The following is a 16,526-nucleotide window of genomic DNA, read 5'->3' as shown; positions in this document are numbered from 1 at the left end:
CAGGAGAGGGAGTGGCGCTCCCCCGTCTTGAACTTTCTGCAAGTCCGTTTCCCAGACGGCCTCAGCCCTTTGCAGATCTACTGCGAGGCCGAGGGCGTGAGCGTAGGTAAGGCGTCCCTCGCAACCCTAACCTTAACCCGAGGTCCCAGAACACCTTACATTGCTCCTTGCGCCTTTCCCCCGGACATCGTCATCAGTGATCTGATGAAGAAGCTGGACATCCTGGGCTATAACGCCGTAAGTGTATGTCGAACTCCTTATGTTCGCACTCCACGAGACTCGGCGGCTCAAATGTGACTTTTGGAAGGCTTTGCGCTGAAAGAAGCTTGTTGACGCTGTGCCTTTGGGCTCTTGCAGAATCTCACCAACGAGGAGCAGGTGGTCGTGATTCACGCCAGGACCCTTCTCACCCTAGCCGAGAAGGTAACGCGCACGTCCACGCACGCTCTCGCATTCTGCTTATGTGACAGCAGCCTTTCCTCAGTGGTTAGAATACATCAAAGTGACCAAGTCAGCACTTCAACAGAAGATGTTGGACATTGAAAGTGAGAAGGTAGACAGACACGCGACATCAGCCAAGGGGAACTCCGGCAATGTGCCCCAACAATTCTGACCTTGAGCTGTGCTAGGATATGTTCTGCAAGCAGAAGGGCTACCTGGATGAAGAGTTGGACTTCAGGAAGTGTTCCATGGACCAGGCTCATAAGGTAAGCCGCCCTCAAATCTCCCGCCGGACCACTGATGGACGAGGATTGCGGCCCAGAGGATCCTGGAGCTGGAGGCCATGTTGTACGAGGCGCTACCGCAGCGGGACTGCCCCGCCACGGACGGCGAAAAAGCCAGCCACGCTGGCGTGAATGACGTGCTGACGGCGGATCAGAGAGAAGAGCTTAGGAGCGCCGTGGACCAATGGAAGCGAGCCCTGATGTGCGAGTTGAGGGAGCGCGACGCTTGCAGCCTCCAAGAGAGAATGGATCTGCTGCACAGCGCGCAACAGGTAAGGGCCCAAAGCCAGCCCGGCACTTACTTGCACGCTTACTGGCTTTTGAATGCCACTTTCCATTTGTCCGTCCTAGAGGAACAAAGAGCTGAAAGAATTCATCGAAGCTCAGAAGAGACAAATCAAACAATTGGAGGAGAAGTTTCTGTTTCTCTTTCTATTCTTCTCCTTGGCCTTCATTCTGTGGCCCTAACACCAGCTGGTGAGTGAGCTCCAGCGGCACCGCACTCGACACCTCCGATACACTGCCAGCCGGTCTCAGACGTTGGCAGACGCTCCGATGCCAACGTATACCCCCCGCCACGGTGACAGAGGCACCGCGTCACACCGGCGCTCATCCAATCAGAAGGCAGGAAAAGCAAATTCACATGCAGGGCACTTTTGAACCAGAAGAGAGCGCCACAAAAAACGGTTGTTGCCCCAAACGCGCACTAAAAAGGGTCAGAATAACAAGAGTCCCACTGGCCAGCCGGGGCCACCCGTCCAGCTGTTTCTTCAGGGGGGAAAAAAATTGGAGTCACCGGTGAGTACATTTTGCATTTAGCTCTGCTTTTCTGCTTCTGTCTTCAAGTGTGTGGCATTCTGCGATCAAAGATTCAGCCAACCCCAAAGCGGTTGACCTCAACGTCCCACCACCATGCCTACCAGAGCAGGTGACGTGATGCTTTGGACATCCTTCCGTCTCAGATGCCCAAAAGTACTCTTTGCCACATCTGCGGCAATACGGTGTCTTTTCAAAGGTGCAAATAAATCCAGCGTGGGCGGAACACGCACGTCTTCGGTTTTTCCCGCTTTGTTTGTGTGACAGCTGTTGTGAAAATTTTATACAAATAAAGTTGTATAGTACAGGTTTGGCCAAGCCGCAACTCCCGAACCGCATGCGGCTCTTTTATGTTCATATCAACATTTGTGTGTGTGTGTGTGTGTGTGTGTGGGGGGGGGGGGGGGTTGTGCGTGTTGGCTTCACTTGAGTTCAATTTGGTATTTTGGTCAAAAGCGCATGTGGTGAAATTCCACAAAGTAGGATGGGCAAACACATTTCTTTAAACTATGAGTGTCAATTGGGCTCTCGAAATGGCAGGGAAAAGATGCACAGCAAAACGAAAATACGTAGATGAACACAGGACGTTTTAATCAGAGTGGGAAAGTTTCTATTTTTTGTTGAACGTGATGGCAAACCATTCTGCCTGATATGTCAGACCTCAGCGCATTTCAAAGATTCAAATCTTCAGCGCCATGCACTTCAGCTCACTCCATGCTAACATTGATCAGGCGTCGAACCCGCATCATCATGCTTAAGAGGTGGCCATGCTAACCAGTGCGCCATTATGTCAACGCATAATAACTAAGTCTACTGGTCAAAACAGCGGTTACTATATGACGTCGCTACGTCGTGGTCACGTGACGCAGACAAGACGTCAATGGACGTGGGCAGAGTTAACTTGTTTAAAAGGGAGTAGGCAGAAGAAATATTTAATTTATTTAAATCTATTTTGAGTGCACACCATTATGCCAATGCATAACAACTGTAAATCTACTAAACAAAACAGCGGTTGCTATATGACATCTGCCACGTCGTGGTCACGTGACATACGTGACGTCGATGGGCGTAACTTTCGCCGGAATTCAAATCCGCGGGGAGAGTTAACTTGTTTAAAAGAGAGTGGGCAGAAGAATTATTTAATTTATTTAAATCTATTTGGTGTGTGCGCCATTATGTCAATGCATAACAACTGTAAGTCTACTAAACAAAACAGCGGTTGCTATATGACGTCTGCCACGTCGTGGTCACGTGACGCGGACGTGACGTCGACGCCTACTTTACATCCCACCGATCACAGGACCCCTCGGCTGCATAACCGTGCCCCCTTCCCAACCAATCGGATTTGCTATACGCGAAAACGACGCCAATGGAAAGAGCTTCCGCCCAAATTTAAATCCGTGGGCGTGGCTCGCAGCAGGAAGTAGGAAAATGGCGGCGATGTTGACAAAGACACAGCGGATGGTAACATACGACTAACAAGAGAAATATTTTTATTTTCTGCTTGCAACTGGACCGTCCAGAGCGTACACGGTAAGTACAACTCATCGTTTTTAAAAAGAAGTACTTTTGTTGCCCTGAAAAGCGAGTGAGCGTGGCGTTTGTGGGGGACGTCGAATTTCGACGATTCTTTCTGGTCAACGGTTGTAAATGATTGTGTTGATTAAAAAAGAAAACTTGATGTAACTCTACTTTTAACTGCCGTTTCAGATAGATTTGGAATTGCATCACATCCAATTTTGCCTAGAGCGTACACGGTAAGTAACACTCGTTGTGTTTAAGGAGATTTACGTTTGTAATAGCAGAAGTGTAGCCGCGTTGCGTTGTACGTGTGAATGTTGGTCCGGGCGAAATGTTAATGTTTAATTTCATTCCTTTAGGTTCCACGGTGTTTGTTGGCTGCAAGTTTTCCACTGCAAGAAGAGGCTCATATCATTGACCAGGAGCGAGCTACAATGGTGAGTAGCCATAACATTTATGTTAAACACTTCCTATTTCATGTCTAACAGTACTTGATTTAACAAATAACCATAAATAAATACAGTGTGGGCACTGAAGTTAACATATGTGATTATACTGCCTAATCTGTCACCGAGTAGATTGTTGCAAAGTAATATAAGATCCAAAGTTGTAATTCAGAATAGTTTTCAAAAGAAGGCCATTAGAATTATATACAAGTCTGATTACCCTGAACAAGCTATTAATTAAATCACAAATTCTTCAATTCAAAGATTTGGTAGATTATCAGACAAATAATGTCTAACAGTAATTGATTTAACACATCACGATAAGTAGATTGAGTGTGGGCACTCTCAAGTTAACATATGTGATTATACTGCCTAATCTGTTACAGAGTATGTTGTTGCCAAGTAATGTAGAATAGATCCAAAGTAGTAATCCAGAATAGTTTTGAAGAGGCCATTAGAATGATAAACAAATCTGATTACCTTGAACATAATAACAAGCTAAGTGTTTAATATGTCCTATGAAGTCAAAATTGGGCACCATCATGTGGTGAAATTTGGAATTGCATCACATCCAATTTTGCCTGGGAACAAACAGATTACATAAATCTTAGTTTTGAATAAGCCACTCCTTCTCAAACAAGTAAACTCTGCCCATTTTGCGCAGTAGATGTTCTGTTAATATCTAGTATTTATACAAAGTCATAATTTAAATTGCTTTCAACCTTCATTCATCGGTTCAACCAACATTACTCGCTCTTATTACCAACTTGTATTGATTTAACTAAGCGTTTAATACTTCCTATCAGGTCTCAAATCGAGATTTGGCAAAATACAATTTCAGCAAATCCAATTTTGCCAGGGAACAAAAATAGATTAAATAAACTAAATAAGTCCTCTTCCCATTAAATAAATCAGAAAAGTCTGTCTTGTAACCAGTCCTCTTCAAACAAGTAAAGTCTGCCCATTTTGTGCCGTAGATTTTGTGTCTATGCCTAGTATTTAAACAAAATCATAATTTAAACGACTTCTTTCCTTCATTCACTTTGGAAATTTGGAATTGCAGCAAATCGAATTTTGGCAGGGAACAAAAATAGATCAATTAAACTAAATAAGTCTTCTTCCCATTAAATAAATTAAAAAAGTCTGTCTTGTAACCAGTCCTTTTCAAACAAGTAAAGTCTGCCCATTTTGTGCCGTCGATTTTGTGTTAATGCCTAGTATTTATACAAAATCATAATTTAAAGGACTTCATTCCTTCATTCACTTTGGAAATTTGGAATTGCAGCACATCAAATTTTGCCTGGGAAGAAAAGTAGATTAAATAAATTTAATAAGTCTTACTACTTCCCATTAAATAAATTAAATACGTCTTACTTGTTCCCACTCCTTTTCAAAACAGTAGTTTAAAACGAGGGCCCTTCACTCAATCTTTAACCTCAACCCCGCACGTTGTGTTGTATCTGTGAATGTTGGTTGTGGCCAAATGATAGTTTTCTTTCATTCGTTTAGGTTCCAAGAAAACTTGATGTAACTCTACTTTTAACTGCCGTTTCAGATAAGCGGGTATTACGTCGCAGTCAAATGCCGCGGATATGACGTAATTGCCCGAACCTCCGCCAAAATTCAAATCTGTTGGCGCGATGGCCGTGAGCCACTGAGCAGCGACGATTATCAACAGAAATATCTTTATTTTCTGCTTGCAACTGGACCGTCTAGAGCGTACACGGTAAGTAACACTCATTGTGTTTAAGGAGATTTACGTTTGTAATAGCAGAAGTGTAGCCGCGTTGCGTTGTACGTGTGAAAATTGGTCGAGGCGAAATGTTAATGTTTAATTTCATTCCTTTAGGTTCCACGGTGTTTGTTGGCTGCAAGTTTTCCACTGCAAGAAGAGGCTCGTATCATTGACCAGGAGCGAGCTACAATGGTGAGTAGCCATAACATTTATGTTAAACACTTCCTATTTCATGTCTAACAGTACTTGATTTAACAAATAACCATAAATAAATACAGTGTGGGCACTGAAGTTAACATATGTGATTATACTGCCTAATCTGTCACGGAGTAGATTGTTGCAAAGTAATATAAGATCCAAAGTTGTAATTCAGAATAGTTTTCAAAAGAAGGCCATTAGAATTATATACAAGTCTGATTACCCTGAACAAGCTATTAATTAAATCACAAATTCTTCAATTCAAAGATTTGGTAGATTATCAGACAAATAATGTCTAACAGTAATTGATTTAACACATCACGATAAGTAGATTGAGTGTGGGCACTCTCAAGTTAACATATGTGATTATACTGCCTAATCTGTTACAGAGTATGTTGTTGCCAAGTAATGTAGAATAGATCCAAAGTAGTAATCCAGAATAGTTTTGAAGAGGCCATTAGAATGATAAACAAATCTGATTACCTTGAACATAATAACAAGCTAAGTGTTTAATATGTCCTATGAAGTCAAAATTGGGCACCATCATGTGGTGAAATTTGGAATTGCATCACATCCAATTTTGCCTGGGAACAAACAGATTACATAAATCTTAGTTTTGAATAAGCCACTCCTTCTCAAACAAGTAAACTCTGCCCATTTTGCGCAGTAGATGTTCTGTTAATATCTAGTATTTATACAAAGTCATAATTTAAATTGCTTTCAACCTTCATTCATCGGTTCAACCAACATTACTCGCTCTTATTACCAACTTGTATTGATTTAACTAAGCGTTTAATACTTCCTATCAGGTCTCAAATCGAGATTTGGCAAAATACAATTTCAGCAAATCCAATTTTGCCAGGGAACAAAAATAGATTAAATAAACTAAATAAGTCCTCTTCCCATTAAATAAATCAGAAAAGTCTGTCTTGTAACCAGTCCTCTTCAAACAAGTAAAGTCTGCCCATTTTGTGCCGTAGATTTTGTGTCTATGCCTAGTATTTAAACAAAATCATAATTTAAACGACTTCTTTCCTTCATTCACTTTGGAAATTTGGAATTGCAGCAAATCGAATTTTGGCAGGGAACAAAAATAGATCAATTAAACTAAATAAGTCTTCTTCCCATTAAATAAATTAAAAAAGTCTGTCTTGTAACCAGTCCTTTTCAAACAAGTAAAGTCTGCCCATTTTGTGCCGTCGATTTTGTGTTAATGCCTAGTATTTATACAAAATCATAATTTAAAGGACTTCATTCCTTCATTCACTTTGGAAATTTGGAATTGCAGCACATCAAATTTTGCCTGGGAAGAAAAGTAGATTAAATAAATTTAATAAGTCTTACTACTTCCCATTAAATAAATTAAATACGTCTTACTTGTTCCCACTCCTTTTCAAAACAGTAGTTTAAAACGAGGGCCCTTCACTCAATCTTTAACCCCAACCCCGCACGTTGTGTTGTATCTGTGAATGTTGGTTGTGGCCAAATGATAGTTTTCTTTCATTCGTTTAGGTTCCAAGAAAACTTGATGTAACTCTACTTTTAACTGCCGTTTCAGATAAGCGGGTATTACGTCGCAGTCATGTGCCGTGGATATGACGTAATTGCCCGAACCTCCGCCAAAATTCAAATCTGTTGGCGCGATGGCCGTGAGCCACTGAGCAGCGACGATTATCAACAGAAATATCTTTATTTTCTGCTTGCAACTGGACCGTCTAGAGCGTACACGGTAAGTAACACTCATTGTGTTTAAGGAGATTTACGTTTGTAATAGCAGAAGTGTAGCCGCGTTGCGTTGTACGTGTGAAAATTGGTCGAGGCGAAATGTTAATGTTTAATTTCATTCCTTTAGGTTCCACGGTGTTTGTTGGCTGTATGTTTTCCACTGCAAGAAGAGGCTCGTATCATTGACCAGCAGGAGCTACAATGGTGAGTACCCCTTTCGTCTTCCATTTATGTTAAACACTTCCTATTTCATGTCTAACAGTACTCGATTTAACAAATAACCATAAATAAATACAGTGTGGGCAGTCACGTTAACATATGTGATTATCCTGCCTAATATGTTTATCACAAATATGTCACTAATCACTAATATGTTTATTTGTTTATCACAACACCTTTGGACCTTCAGCAATCGATTATTTACCTTCATCTACATAGAGACAGAACGATGGTGTCTTAAACATCTCATTCATTTCACCAAATAACTTCACGCAGGTGGATAACGGCCGTCTCGGTCACGCTATGTTGCGTGATGCAGTTTTGAAGAACCAAATGCATTTATTCAATGAATAAGTCAAGCTAGTTCTATGTTTATGATGTTGTAAGTTACGGTAGCGATTGAAGTTGAGTTCGAAGCCAGTGGAAAACAGCGCTGCGTTTGTGCTCTCCAGGTACAAATGTTGTGATCTCTGACTGACGACCGGGCGAGACTCGAGTAAGAGATGTCCAAACGAGCTCCGGCAGGGCGGGCCAAGGCGGAGCGAACGGACGCCCTTCAGGCCGCCAATGACGAGCTGAGAACCAAACTGATGGACGTCCAGTTAGAACTTCAGCAGGAGAAGAACAAGGTGAAAACCTCAACAGACAGACACTGCCTGCCTCCCTGCCTGCCTCCCTGCCTGCCTCCCTGCCTGCCTCCCTCCCTCCCTCCCAGTTTTCCCGATGTAGATTAGACATGCGTGTGCCATGACTGTGTCAGCCTACATCAACAAATGCACCGAGGACGTCAGCACCACTAAGAATATCATCACCCGGGGCAACCAACGACCCTGGATGACTGAGGAGGTACGTCAAACGCTACGAGCGCGGAACTCTGCCTTCAAGTCTGGCGACAAGGAGACACTGAGGACAGCGAGAGCCAACTTGAACCGTGCCATCAGGATAGCGAAGCGAGACCGCAGTCGAAAATTTCAGGATCGTTTCCACGACGTCAAAAACATCAGGAGTATGTGGCAAGGCATACGGGCGATTACAGACTACAACTCACCCTCCCCCCCCCCGGTGGGTGTAGTTGATGCTGACTTTCTAAATGGTCTAAATAACTTCTTTGGGAGGTTCGAGGCACTAAACGGCACTCCAGCAGTTAAAACTGTCCCCCATCAGGAAGAGGAGGTACTCTGCCTTGACTCCGCCGATGTGTTGAAGACCCTGAGGAGAGTCAACCCCTGTAAGGCCCCTGGCCCCGACAACATTCCTGGGCGTGTGTTCAGGGAATGTGCAAGTCATCTGGCTGGGGTCATCACAGACATTTTTAACACCTCGCTGGGCCAAGCCACAGTGCCGGCGTGCTTTAAGACTGCCTCCATCATTCCGGTGCCGAAGAAACCTCAAATCACCTCATTTAATGATTACCGGCCTGTTGCACTGACTCCGGTTATGATGAAGTGCTTCGAAAGGCTGCTTAAAGGTCACATCGTTTCCAGACTCCCCCTATTATTTGACCCGTTCCAGTTTGCCGACCGGCAAAACCGCTCCACTCAGGACGCCATCTCCTCCGTTCTTCACCTGAGCCTGGCTCACCTGGAGGAGAAGAACACCCATGTGCGGAGGCTGTTCCTGGACTTCAGCTCAGCGTTTAACACCATCATCCCACAGCATCTGGTAGGAAAATTGGAACACCTGGGCTTCAACACCCCCCTTCGCAACTGGCTGCTAGACTTCCTCACCAACAGACCTCAGTCAGTCCGGGTCGGACAGAACACCTCTGATGTCATCACCCTCAGCACAGGCTCCCTTCAGGGCTGCGTCCTGAGCCCCCTGCTGTGCACCCTGATGACACACGACTGCGTCCTCAGGTTCACCACCAATCACATCGTGAAGTCAGCAGACGACACAACGGTGGTGGGGCTCATCAGAGACAACAACGACCTGGACTACAGAGAGGAGGTGGAGCAGCTGGTGGGCTGGTGCAGAGAAAACAGCCTGATCCTGAATGAGGAGAAGATGAAGGAGATCATCGTCGACTTCAGGAAAAAACAGCCTCACCACGCTCCACTGATCATCAACAGCTCAGCTGTGGAGGTGGTCAGCACCACCAAATTCCTGGGGGTCCACATCACAGAAGACCTCACCTGGACTATGAACACTACGGCACTGGTCAAGAGGGCACAGAAGCGCTTGTACTTCCTGCGGAGGATGAGGAGAGCCCACCTGCCCCCACCCATCATGAGGACGTTCTACAGGAGCACCATAGAGAGCATTCTGACAAGCTGTCTCTCTGTGTGGTGTGGAGGCTGCACCGCCTCCGATTGGAAGAACGTGAGGAGAGTGGTGAGGACAGCAGAGAGGATCATAGGGGCTCCTCTTCCCTCCATTCAGGACATTTCATCTCAGCGCTGCATGTCCCGTGCCCGTAACATCATCAATGACCCATCACACCCCCACCATGGACTGTTCTCCCTGCTGCCCTCTGGGAAGAGGTTTGCAGCATCCGCTGCAGGTCCACCAGGTTCTGCAACAGCTTTTTCCCTGCTGTCATCAGACTGTTGAACACTAGAACTGTTGAGCTCTAAACTGAACTCTGCATCACACATTCACAGAACTGTACTTTATGACACTACGGACCTCTATCTTGCACTATCTCGCACTACCAACTTTACTGAACTTGTATAAACCCTTTAAATAGAAGTTTAATACATGGTTTAGCATTCCTCTGCACACTCTTGAATACTGTTTTGCCTACTTGCACTATTGCATAATTATCACTGCTGCACTTTATACTTATTTTTAATATATATATATATATATATATATATAGTATATATGTATATATATATATTTTCATAGGATATGTTACTTCTATTCAACTGCAATATCACTACTTTGTTGTAAGACGTATGCAACGGAATTTCGTTTTGTATGCACCATGTGCAGACAAGATGACAATAAAGTTTGTCTAAGTCTAAGTCATGTCAGGTCAGCTGTCTGGAGAGAGAGAGAGAAGTCAGGACCTGCGGGCGGAGCACCACCGTGCCACCGCCGCCATGACGGAACTCAAAAGCAAACTCCATGAGGAGAAGCAGAAAGAGTTAGCCATTACCAGGGAGACATTACTGCGGCAGCATGAAATGGAGCTGATGAGAGTGATCAAAATCAAAGATGGAGAGATCCAGCGACTGAATGCCTTGGTCCTCAGCCTGAGGGACGGCTCCATGGACAAGGTGATCCGCTCTATCCGTGTCTGACTATCCGCACGCCACGTCGGGCTTCGATGCGGCCGCTACCGTATTGTGTAGCTTGTCCCCAGTAAGCGTCGCGGCGCTCCGTTGCGGTCTCAACGGCCCGGTGTGGCGCAATGTCTGCTCAGGTGAGGAGGGGGGGCGCTTTGCTGGCGGAGGTGGAGGAGACGCGGCGGTGTCGGGAGACCGAGCGGTGTCGCCTCCACCAGGAGCGCGGAAGAAGCCCTGGCAGCGGCCCAGCAGGCCTGGCAGTCCCGAGCGGCCGAGCTCCGATCGGCTCATCACCAGCATCGGGAGGAGCTGAGCCGAACCAAGAGAGACTGCGAGAGGGAGATCCGCCGACTGGTAGGACTGATCAGATGCGCGGTGCGTGGCTATGTTCCCAATTTCGTTGTATACCTGCAGTGCAATGACACCTAAGGCATTCTATTCTATTCTATTTCACAAGAAGAAAATGTCCGGTTGCTCGCTTCGCTTTTGTCACAGCAAAGGTGTTCTAGTCGATTCATGACTTAGTTCGTTGCTGGAGGAAGGTAGCACAAAAACAGTTTTGAACTTTGAACGAGTGCTTGTGTGTGTGTGTTGCGGGGCGTTTTCAGTCTCAGGAGGATCGGGACACGCGACGGTTTCATCTGAAAATCGCTGAGCTCAGCGCAGTCATCAGGAAACTGGAGGATCGAAACGCCCCGCTTTCTGAAGAGCGCAATGAACTAGTAATTTATTGACGGCACGCTTGAAGGTTTGCGCTACGTTTGATGCGCGCCATCCAGCGAGGCACCCATTGCGCTTGCTTATTAGTTGAGCGGCGCGGCGAGTCGGTTGCCTGGTAGATGTCTTTTATTGGGAGCCAAAGCCACGATTCCGTTCAAACCGATGCAAAAGGAATGGATACGTTCTGGCCCGCGTGTTGTGCGTCTTTCACATCCCGCACTTCATGCTTGCAGCTAAAGCGACTGAGAGAAACAGAAAGCCAGTTTCTGCCACTCCTGTACAAAAACAAACGCCTGAGCAGGAAGAATGAAGAACTCTCGCTGGTGCTGTGTCGCCTTGAAAACAAAGTGCGCTTTGTCACCCAGGAGAACGAGGAGATGGCAAGCTTGGTAAGTCGACGCGGACAACGGCGGCGTGCCAACAGAGTCCACTGCATTTGTGTTCCACAGAGAAGGCCTAGTTCGCTCAATGACCTGGACCGCGGTTGCGGCCAGCAGGACGGTGAAATGGAGTTCCTTCAAGTTGTGGAGCAGCGGCACATCATCGACGACTTGTCCAAGGTCTTCAGGCAGGCGACTCGGTGCACGTACGGCAGCGCCGCGCTCGCTCGCTGTCGCCAGGAAACCTTTTCCGTCCAAAGCTTGGCCGGCGGCCGCCATCCAAAAAATTGGCCCCTTAAATTCCGACCTTTCAAGCAGGAGCATTGTGCGCACGCGTTTGAACACGCTTTAGACTTGTTTTGCCGTTTTCAGCAGCTCAAAGCTCCCGTTTTGTCAGCGCCTTTGCCACTCGCTGTGCGCTGAAAACGACGGACTTGCCCGGCTGCTCAGCCCGTCAACCATGAGCCGCGAGCGCGACGTCATTGTCCGTAGGCAGCTAGTGGCAAAATGCACCCTGTTAGAGTTGCGCTCGCTCCAACTTATTTTGCAAGAACCACACGGGAGACAAGTAAGTTCTTTTGGACACCTGCAGGTGGAGAGTCCATCCGTTGTACGAATGAAGTCTGACTCTCGGCTCCTGCACGAGCATTTTAATTAAGAGAAACAGGGTGGGTGTAAGAGTGGATTGAATAGAGGAAGCCCTTGACCTCTAGTCAAAACATAGCAAGGGGTGTTTTACGACTTTGTGTAGGAAGGGATAAGCGATAGGGATAAATAAGGGATAAATAATATTATTTATTACAGGTCGCAGTCAAAGTCAAAGCAACACAATGATACGATAAAGATAATCTGGAAAACCCTGACACACCCTGTAGTTGTCACTTTTGGAAAAGACGAGCGTCCCTCCAATCATCGCCGGTGACGTGTTTTTCAGGCTCTGGAGACAGGAGCTCATGTCAGAAATGTCATTGTGAGTCGCGTTTGTTTCTGCGCCGGAGCCGTTCGTTCCCTTTGCATCCAAAGAATCTCAAAGGCGGATTATTTGTGTCGACAGGAGAGAGATTTGCTGCTACGATACCGACGTCGAGAATCTCTGAGGAGGAACAAAGCGTGAGGTCCTGCAAGGTGAGTCTGTTTGTTTGCGGCTGCTTGGTGTTGCGCAAGATGAAATGGCCTTTTTCTCGCTATCGTTCCTCTCGTCGATTCATCGTGAGGTGTCGCTTCAGTTTGTTCAGAGAGATGTTTGCTTCCGCGCCCGCAGGTCATCGAAACATTTTACGGCTACGACGAAGACGTGTTGGTGGACTCGGACGGATCGTCCTTGTCTTTTCACACCGACAGAACCCCCGACACGGAACCCGAAGAGGTAGCCCGCCATTTCTGCCAGCGTATTGGCACCAAACATTCCTCTTCAGCCTGGAATCGGACTCGTCTTTGCGTCGCGGGTGCTTTGTCGCCGGTCTGACTGATTCTGGTACTAGTGCTGTGTTGCATTGGTGTGTGCATGAAGAGGCGGAGCTTCGCTACCGCCAGCTGACGCAAGAATATCAAGCGCTGCAACGAGCCTACGCTCTGCTAGCCCAGACCAGCGAAAGGGGACTACGACGCCGAGAAGGAGATCAAGGTGGCGCCCCTTCCCGCAACCCCCGGCCGGGTCGCAGCCTCCCCGTTCTCACCCAGCCTCGGGTGTTCTCTGGTCTGAAAGGAGGAGGAGGAGCCTCCCTCCTCCTCCTTTCAGACCAGAGAAAAGCTGATGGTAGAAATGGGTCACTATCAAAGCAGAGTAGCAGATCTGGAGTCAGCGCTGAAGCAACAAGGACAGGTAAGCTCATCAATGAGCACACCTTTTTCTCAGACAAAATAGCTACATTCTTCAGTCACTCATCCGTCTGGCATTACTGGACCAACCCCCCCCCCCCCCCCCCCCCGAACGTGGCTGGGAAAATGCGGAGAAAAGCAAATGTCATTTTCCAGTCAACCAAAGAATTTGTGGATGAAAATGACACAACATTCCAAAGCTGTCCACGCGTTTGTCTCTTCTAGAATGTCAAGTGGGTGGAGGAGAAGCAGCTGCTGCGTCAGAGCAATCAGCAGTTGGCCGAAAAGGTGACGGAAAGAAAGGCGCTGGGCGGAGTCGCTTGGCGTCACACCTGTCGGGAAGCCCCGCAGATGAGGTCTGACTGTCTTTTCAGGTCAGGCGGATGGAGGCGGAAGAAGCGCGTCTGAAAGAGCACATCCAGGATATCCGAGACCCAAACGAACTGCTTGAGTTCCGCATCCTGGAGCTGGAGGTGGGAAGACTCGCACAAGCGTGTTGAGGCCAGAGATGTGACGGACGGACGGACGGACGGACGGATGCATGCCTCTGCCTTTCAGGAGAGGGAGTGGCGCTCCCCCGTCTTGAAGTTTCTGCAAGTCCGTTTCCCAGACGGCCTCAGCCCTTTGCAGATCTACTGCGAGGCCGAGGGCGTGAGCGTAGGTAAGGCGTCCCTCGCAACCCTAACCTTAACCCGAGGTCCCAGAACACCTTACATTGCTCCTTGCGCCTTTCCCCCGGACATCGTCATCAGTGATCTGATGAAGAAGCTGGACATCCTGGGCTATAACGCCGTAAGTGTATGTCGAACTCCTTATGTTCGCACTCCACGAGACTCGGCGGCTCAAATGTGACTTTTGGAAGGCTTTGCGCTGAAAGAAGCTTGTTGACGCTGTGCCTTTGGGCTCTTGCAGAATCTCACCAACGAGGAGCAGGTGGTCGTGATTCACGCCAGGACCCTTCTCACCCTAGCCGAGAAGGTAACGCGCACGTCCACGCACGCTCTCGCATTCTGCTTATGTGACAGCAGCCTTTCCTCAGTGGTTAGAATACATCAAAGTGATCAAGTCAGCACTTCAACAGAAGATGTTGGACATTGAAAGTGAGAAGGTAGACAGACACGCGACATCAGCCAAGGGGAACTCCGGCAATGTGCCCCAACAATTCTGACCTTGAGCTGTGCTAGGATATGTTCTGCAAGCAGAAGGGCTACCTGGATGAAGAGTTGGACTTCAGGAAGTGTTCCATGGACCAGGCTCATAAGGTAAGCCGCCCTCAAATCTCCCGCCGGACCACTGATGGACGAGGATTGCGGCCCAGAGGATCCTGGAGCTGGAGGCCATGTTGTACGAGGCGCTACCGCAGCGGGACTGCCCCGCCACGGACGGCGAAAAAGCCAGCCACGCTGGCGTGAATGACGTGCTGACGGCGGATCAGAGAGAAGAGCTTAGGAGCGCCGTGGACCAATGGAAGCGAGCCCTGATGTGCGAGTTGAGGGAGCGCGACGCTTGCATCCTCCAAGAGAGAATGGATCTGCTGCACAGCGCGCAACAGGTAAGGGCCCAAAGCCAGCCCGGCACTTACTTGCACGCTTACTGGCTTTTGAATGCCACTTTCCATTTGTCCGTCCTAGAGGAACAAAGAGCTGAAAGAATTCATCGAAGCTCAGAAGAGACAAATCAAACAATTGGAGGAGAAGTTTCTGTTTCTCTTTCTATTCTTCTCCTTGGCCTTCATTCTGTGGCCCTAACACCAGCTGGTGAGTGAGCTCCAGCGGCACCGCACTCGACACCTCCGATACACTGCCAGCCGGTCTCAGACGTTGGCAGACGCTCCGATGCCAACGTATACCCCCCGCCACGGTGACAGAGGCACCGCGTCACACCGGCGCTCATCCAATCAGAAGGCAGGAAAAGCAAATTCACATGCAGGGCACTTTTGAACCAGAAGAGAGCGCCACAAAAAACGGTTGTTGCCCCAAACGCGCACTAAAAAGGGTCAGAATAACAAGAGTCCCACTGGCCAGCCGGGGCCACCCGTGCAGCTGTTTCTTCAGGGGGGAAAAAAATTGGAGTCACCGGTGAGTACATTTTGCATTTAGCTCTGCTTTTCTGCTTCTGTCTTCAAGTGTGTGGCATCCTGCGATCAAAGATTCAGCCAACCCCAAAGCGGTTGACCTCAACGTCCCACCACCATGCCTACCAGAGCAGGTGACGTGATGCTTTGGACATCCTTCCGTCTCAGATGCCCAAAAGTACTCTTTGCCACATCTGCGGCAATACGGTGTCTTTTCAAAGGTGCAAATAAATCCAGCGTGGGCGGAACACGCACGTCTTCGGTTTTTCCCGCTTTGTTTGTGTGACAGCTGTTGTGAAAATTTTATACAAATAAAGTTGTATAGTACAGGTTTGGCCAAGCCGCAACTCCCGAACCGCATGCGGCTCTTTTATGTTCATATCAACATTTGTGTGTGTGTGTGTGTGTGTGTGTGGGGGGGGGGTTGTGCGTGTTGGCTTCACTTGAGTTCAATTTGGTATTTTGGTCAAAAGCGCATGTGGTGAAATTCCACAAAGTAGGATGGGCAAACACATTTCTTTAAACTATGAGTGTCAATTGGGCTCTCGAAATGGCAGGGAAAAGATGCACAGCAAAACGAAAATACGTAGATGAACACAGGACGTTTTAATCAGAGTGGGAAAGTTTCTATTTTTTGTTGAACGTGATGGCAAACCATTCTGCCTGATATGTCAGACCTCAGCGCATTGCAAAGATTCAAATCTTCAGCGCCATGCACTTCAGCTCACTCCATGCTAACATTGATCAGGCGTCGAACCCGCATCATCATGCTTAAGAGGTGGCCATGCTAACCAGTGCGCCATTATGTCAACGCATAATAACTAAGTCTACTGGTCAAAACAGCGGTTACTATATGACGTCGCTACGTCGTGGTCACGTGACGCAGACAAGACGTCAATGGACGTGGGCAGAGTTAACT

At 47.4% G+C, this 16,526-nt stretch overlaps 1 protein-coding gene across 1 annotated transcript; it reads left to right on the top strand.

Annotated features, from left to right (window-relative positions):
- The first annotated feature begins 13,762 nt into the window (after positions 1–13,762).
- LOC148393668 (janus kinase and microtubule-interacting protein 3-like) lies at positions 13,763–14,385 on the top strand. Its single transcript, XM_088385381.1, has 3 exons — positions 13,763–13,821; positions 13,908–14,006; positions 14,092–14,385. Exons 2-3 carry the CDS (start codon positions 13,917–13,919, stop codon positions 14,383–14,385), a joined length of 384 nt encoding a protein of 127 aa, XP_088241507.1. The 5' UTR covers positions 13,763–13,821; positions 13,908–13,916.
- Positions 14,386–16,526: the final 2,141 nt, after the last annotated feature.

Source organism: Syngnathus floridae, chromosome 9 (genome assembly GCF_059516105.1).
Source record: "Syngnathus floridae isolate MCC-2025c chromosome 9, RoL_Sflo_1.0, whole genome shotgun sequence".
Taxonomy (NCBI): Eukaryota; Metazoa; Chordata; class Actinopteri; order Syngnathiformes; family Syngnathidae; genus Syngnathus; species Syngnathus floridae.
Note: the sequence above shows the minus strand (reverse complement) of the source record. Positions and strands in the feature narration are given on the sequence as shown.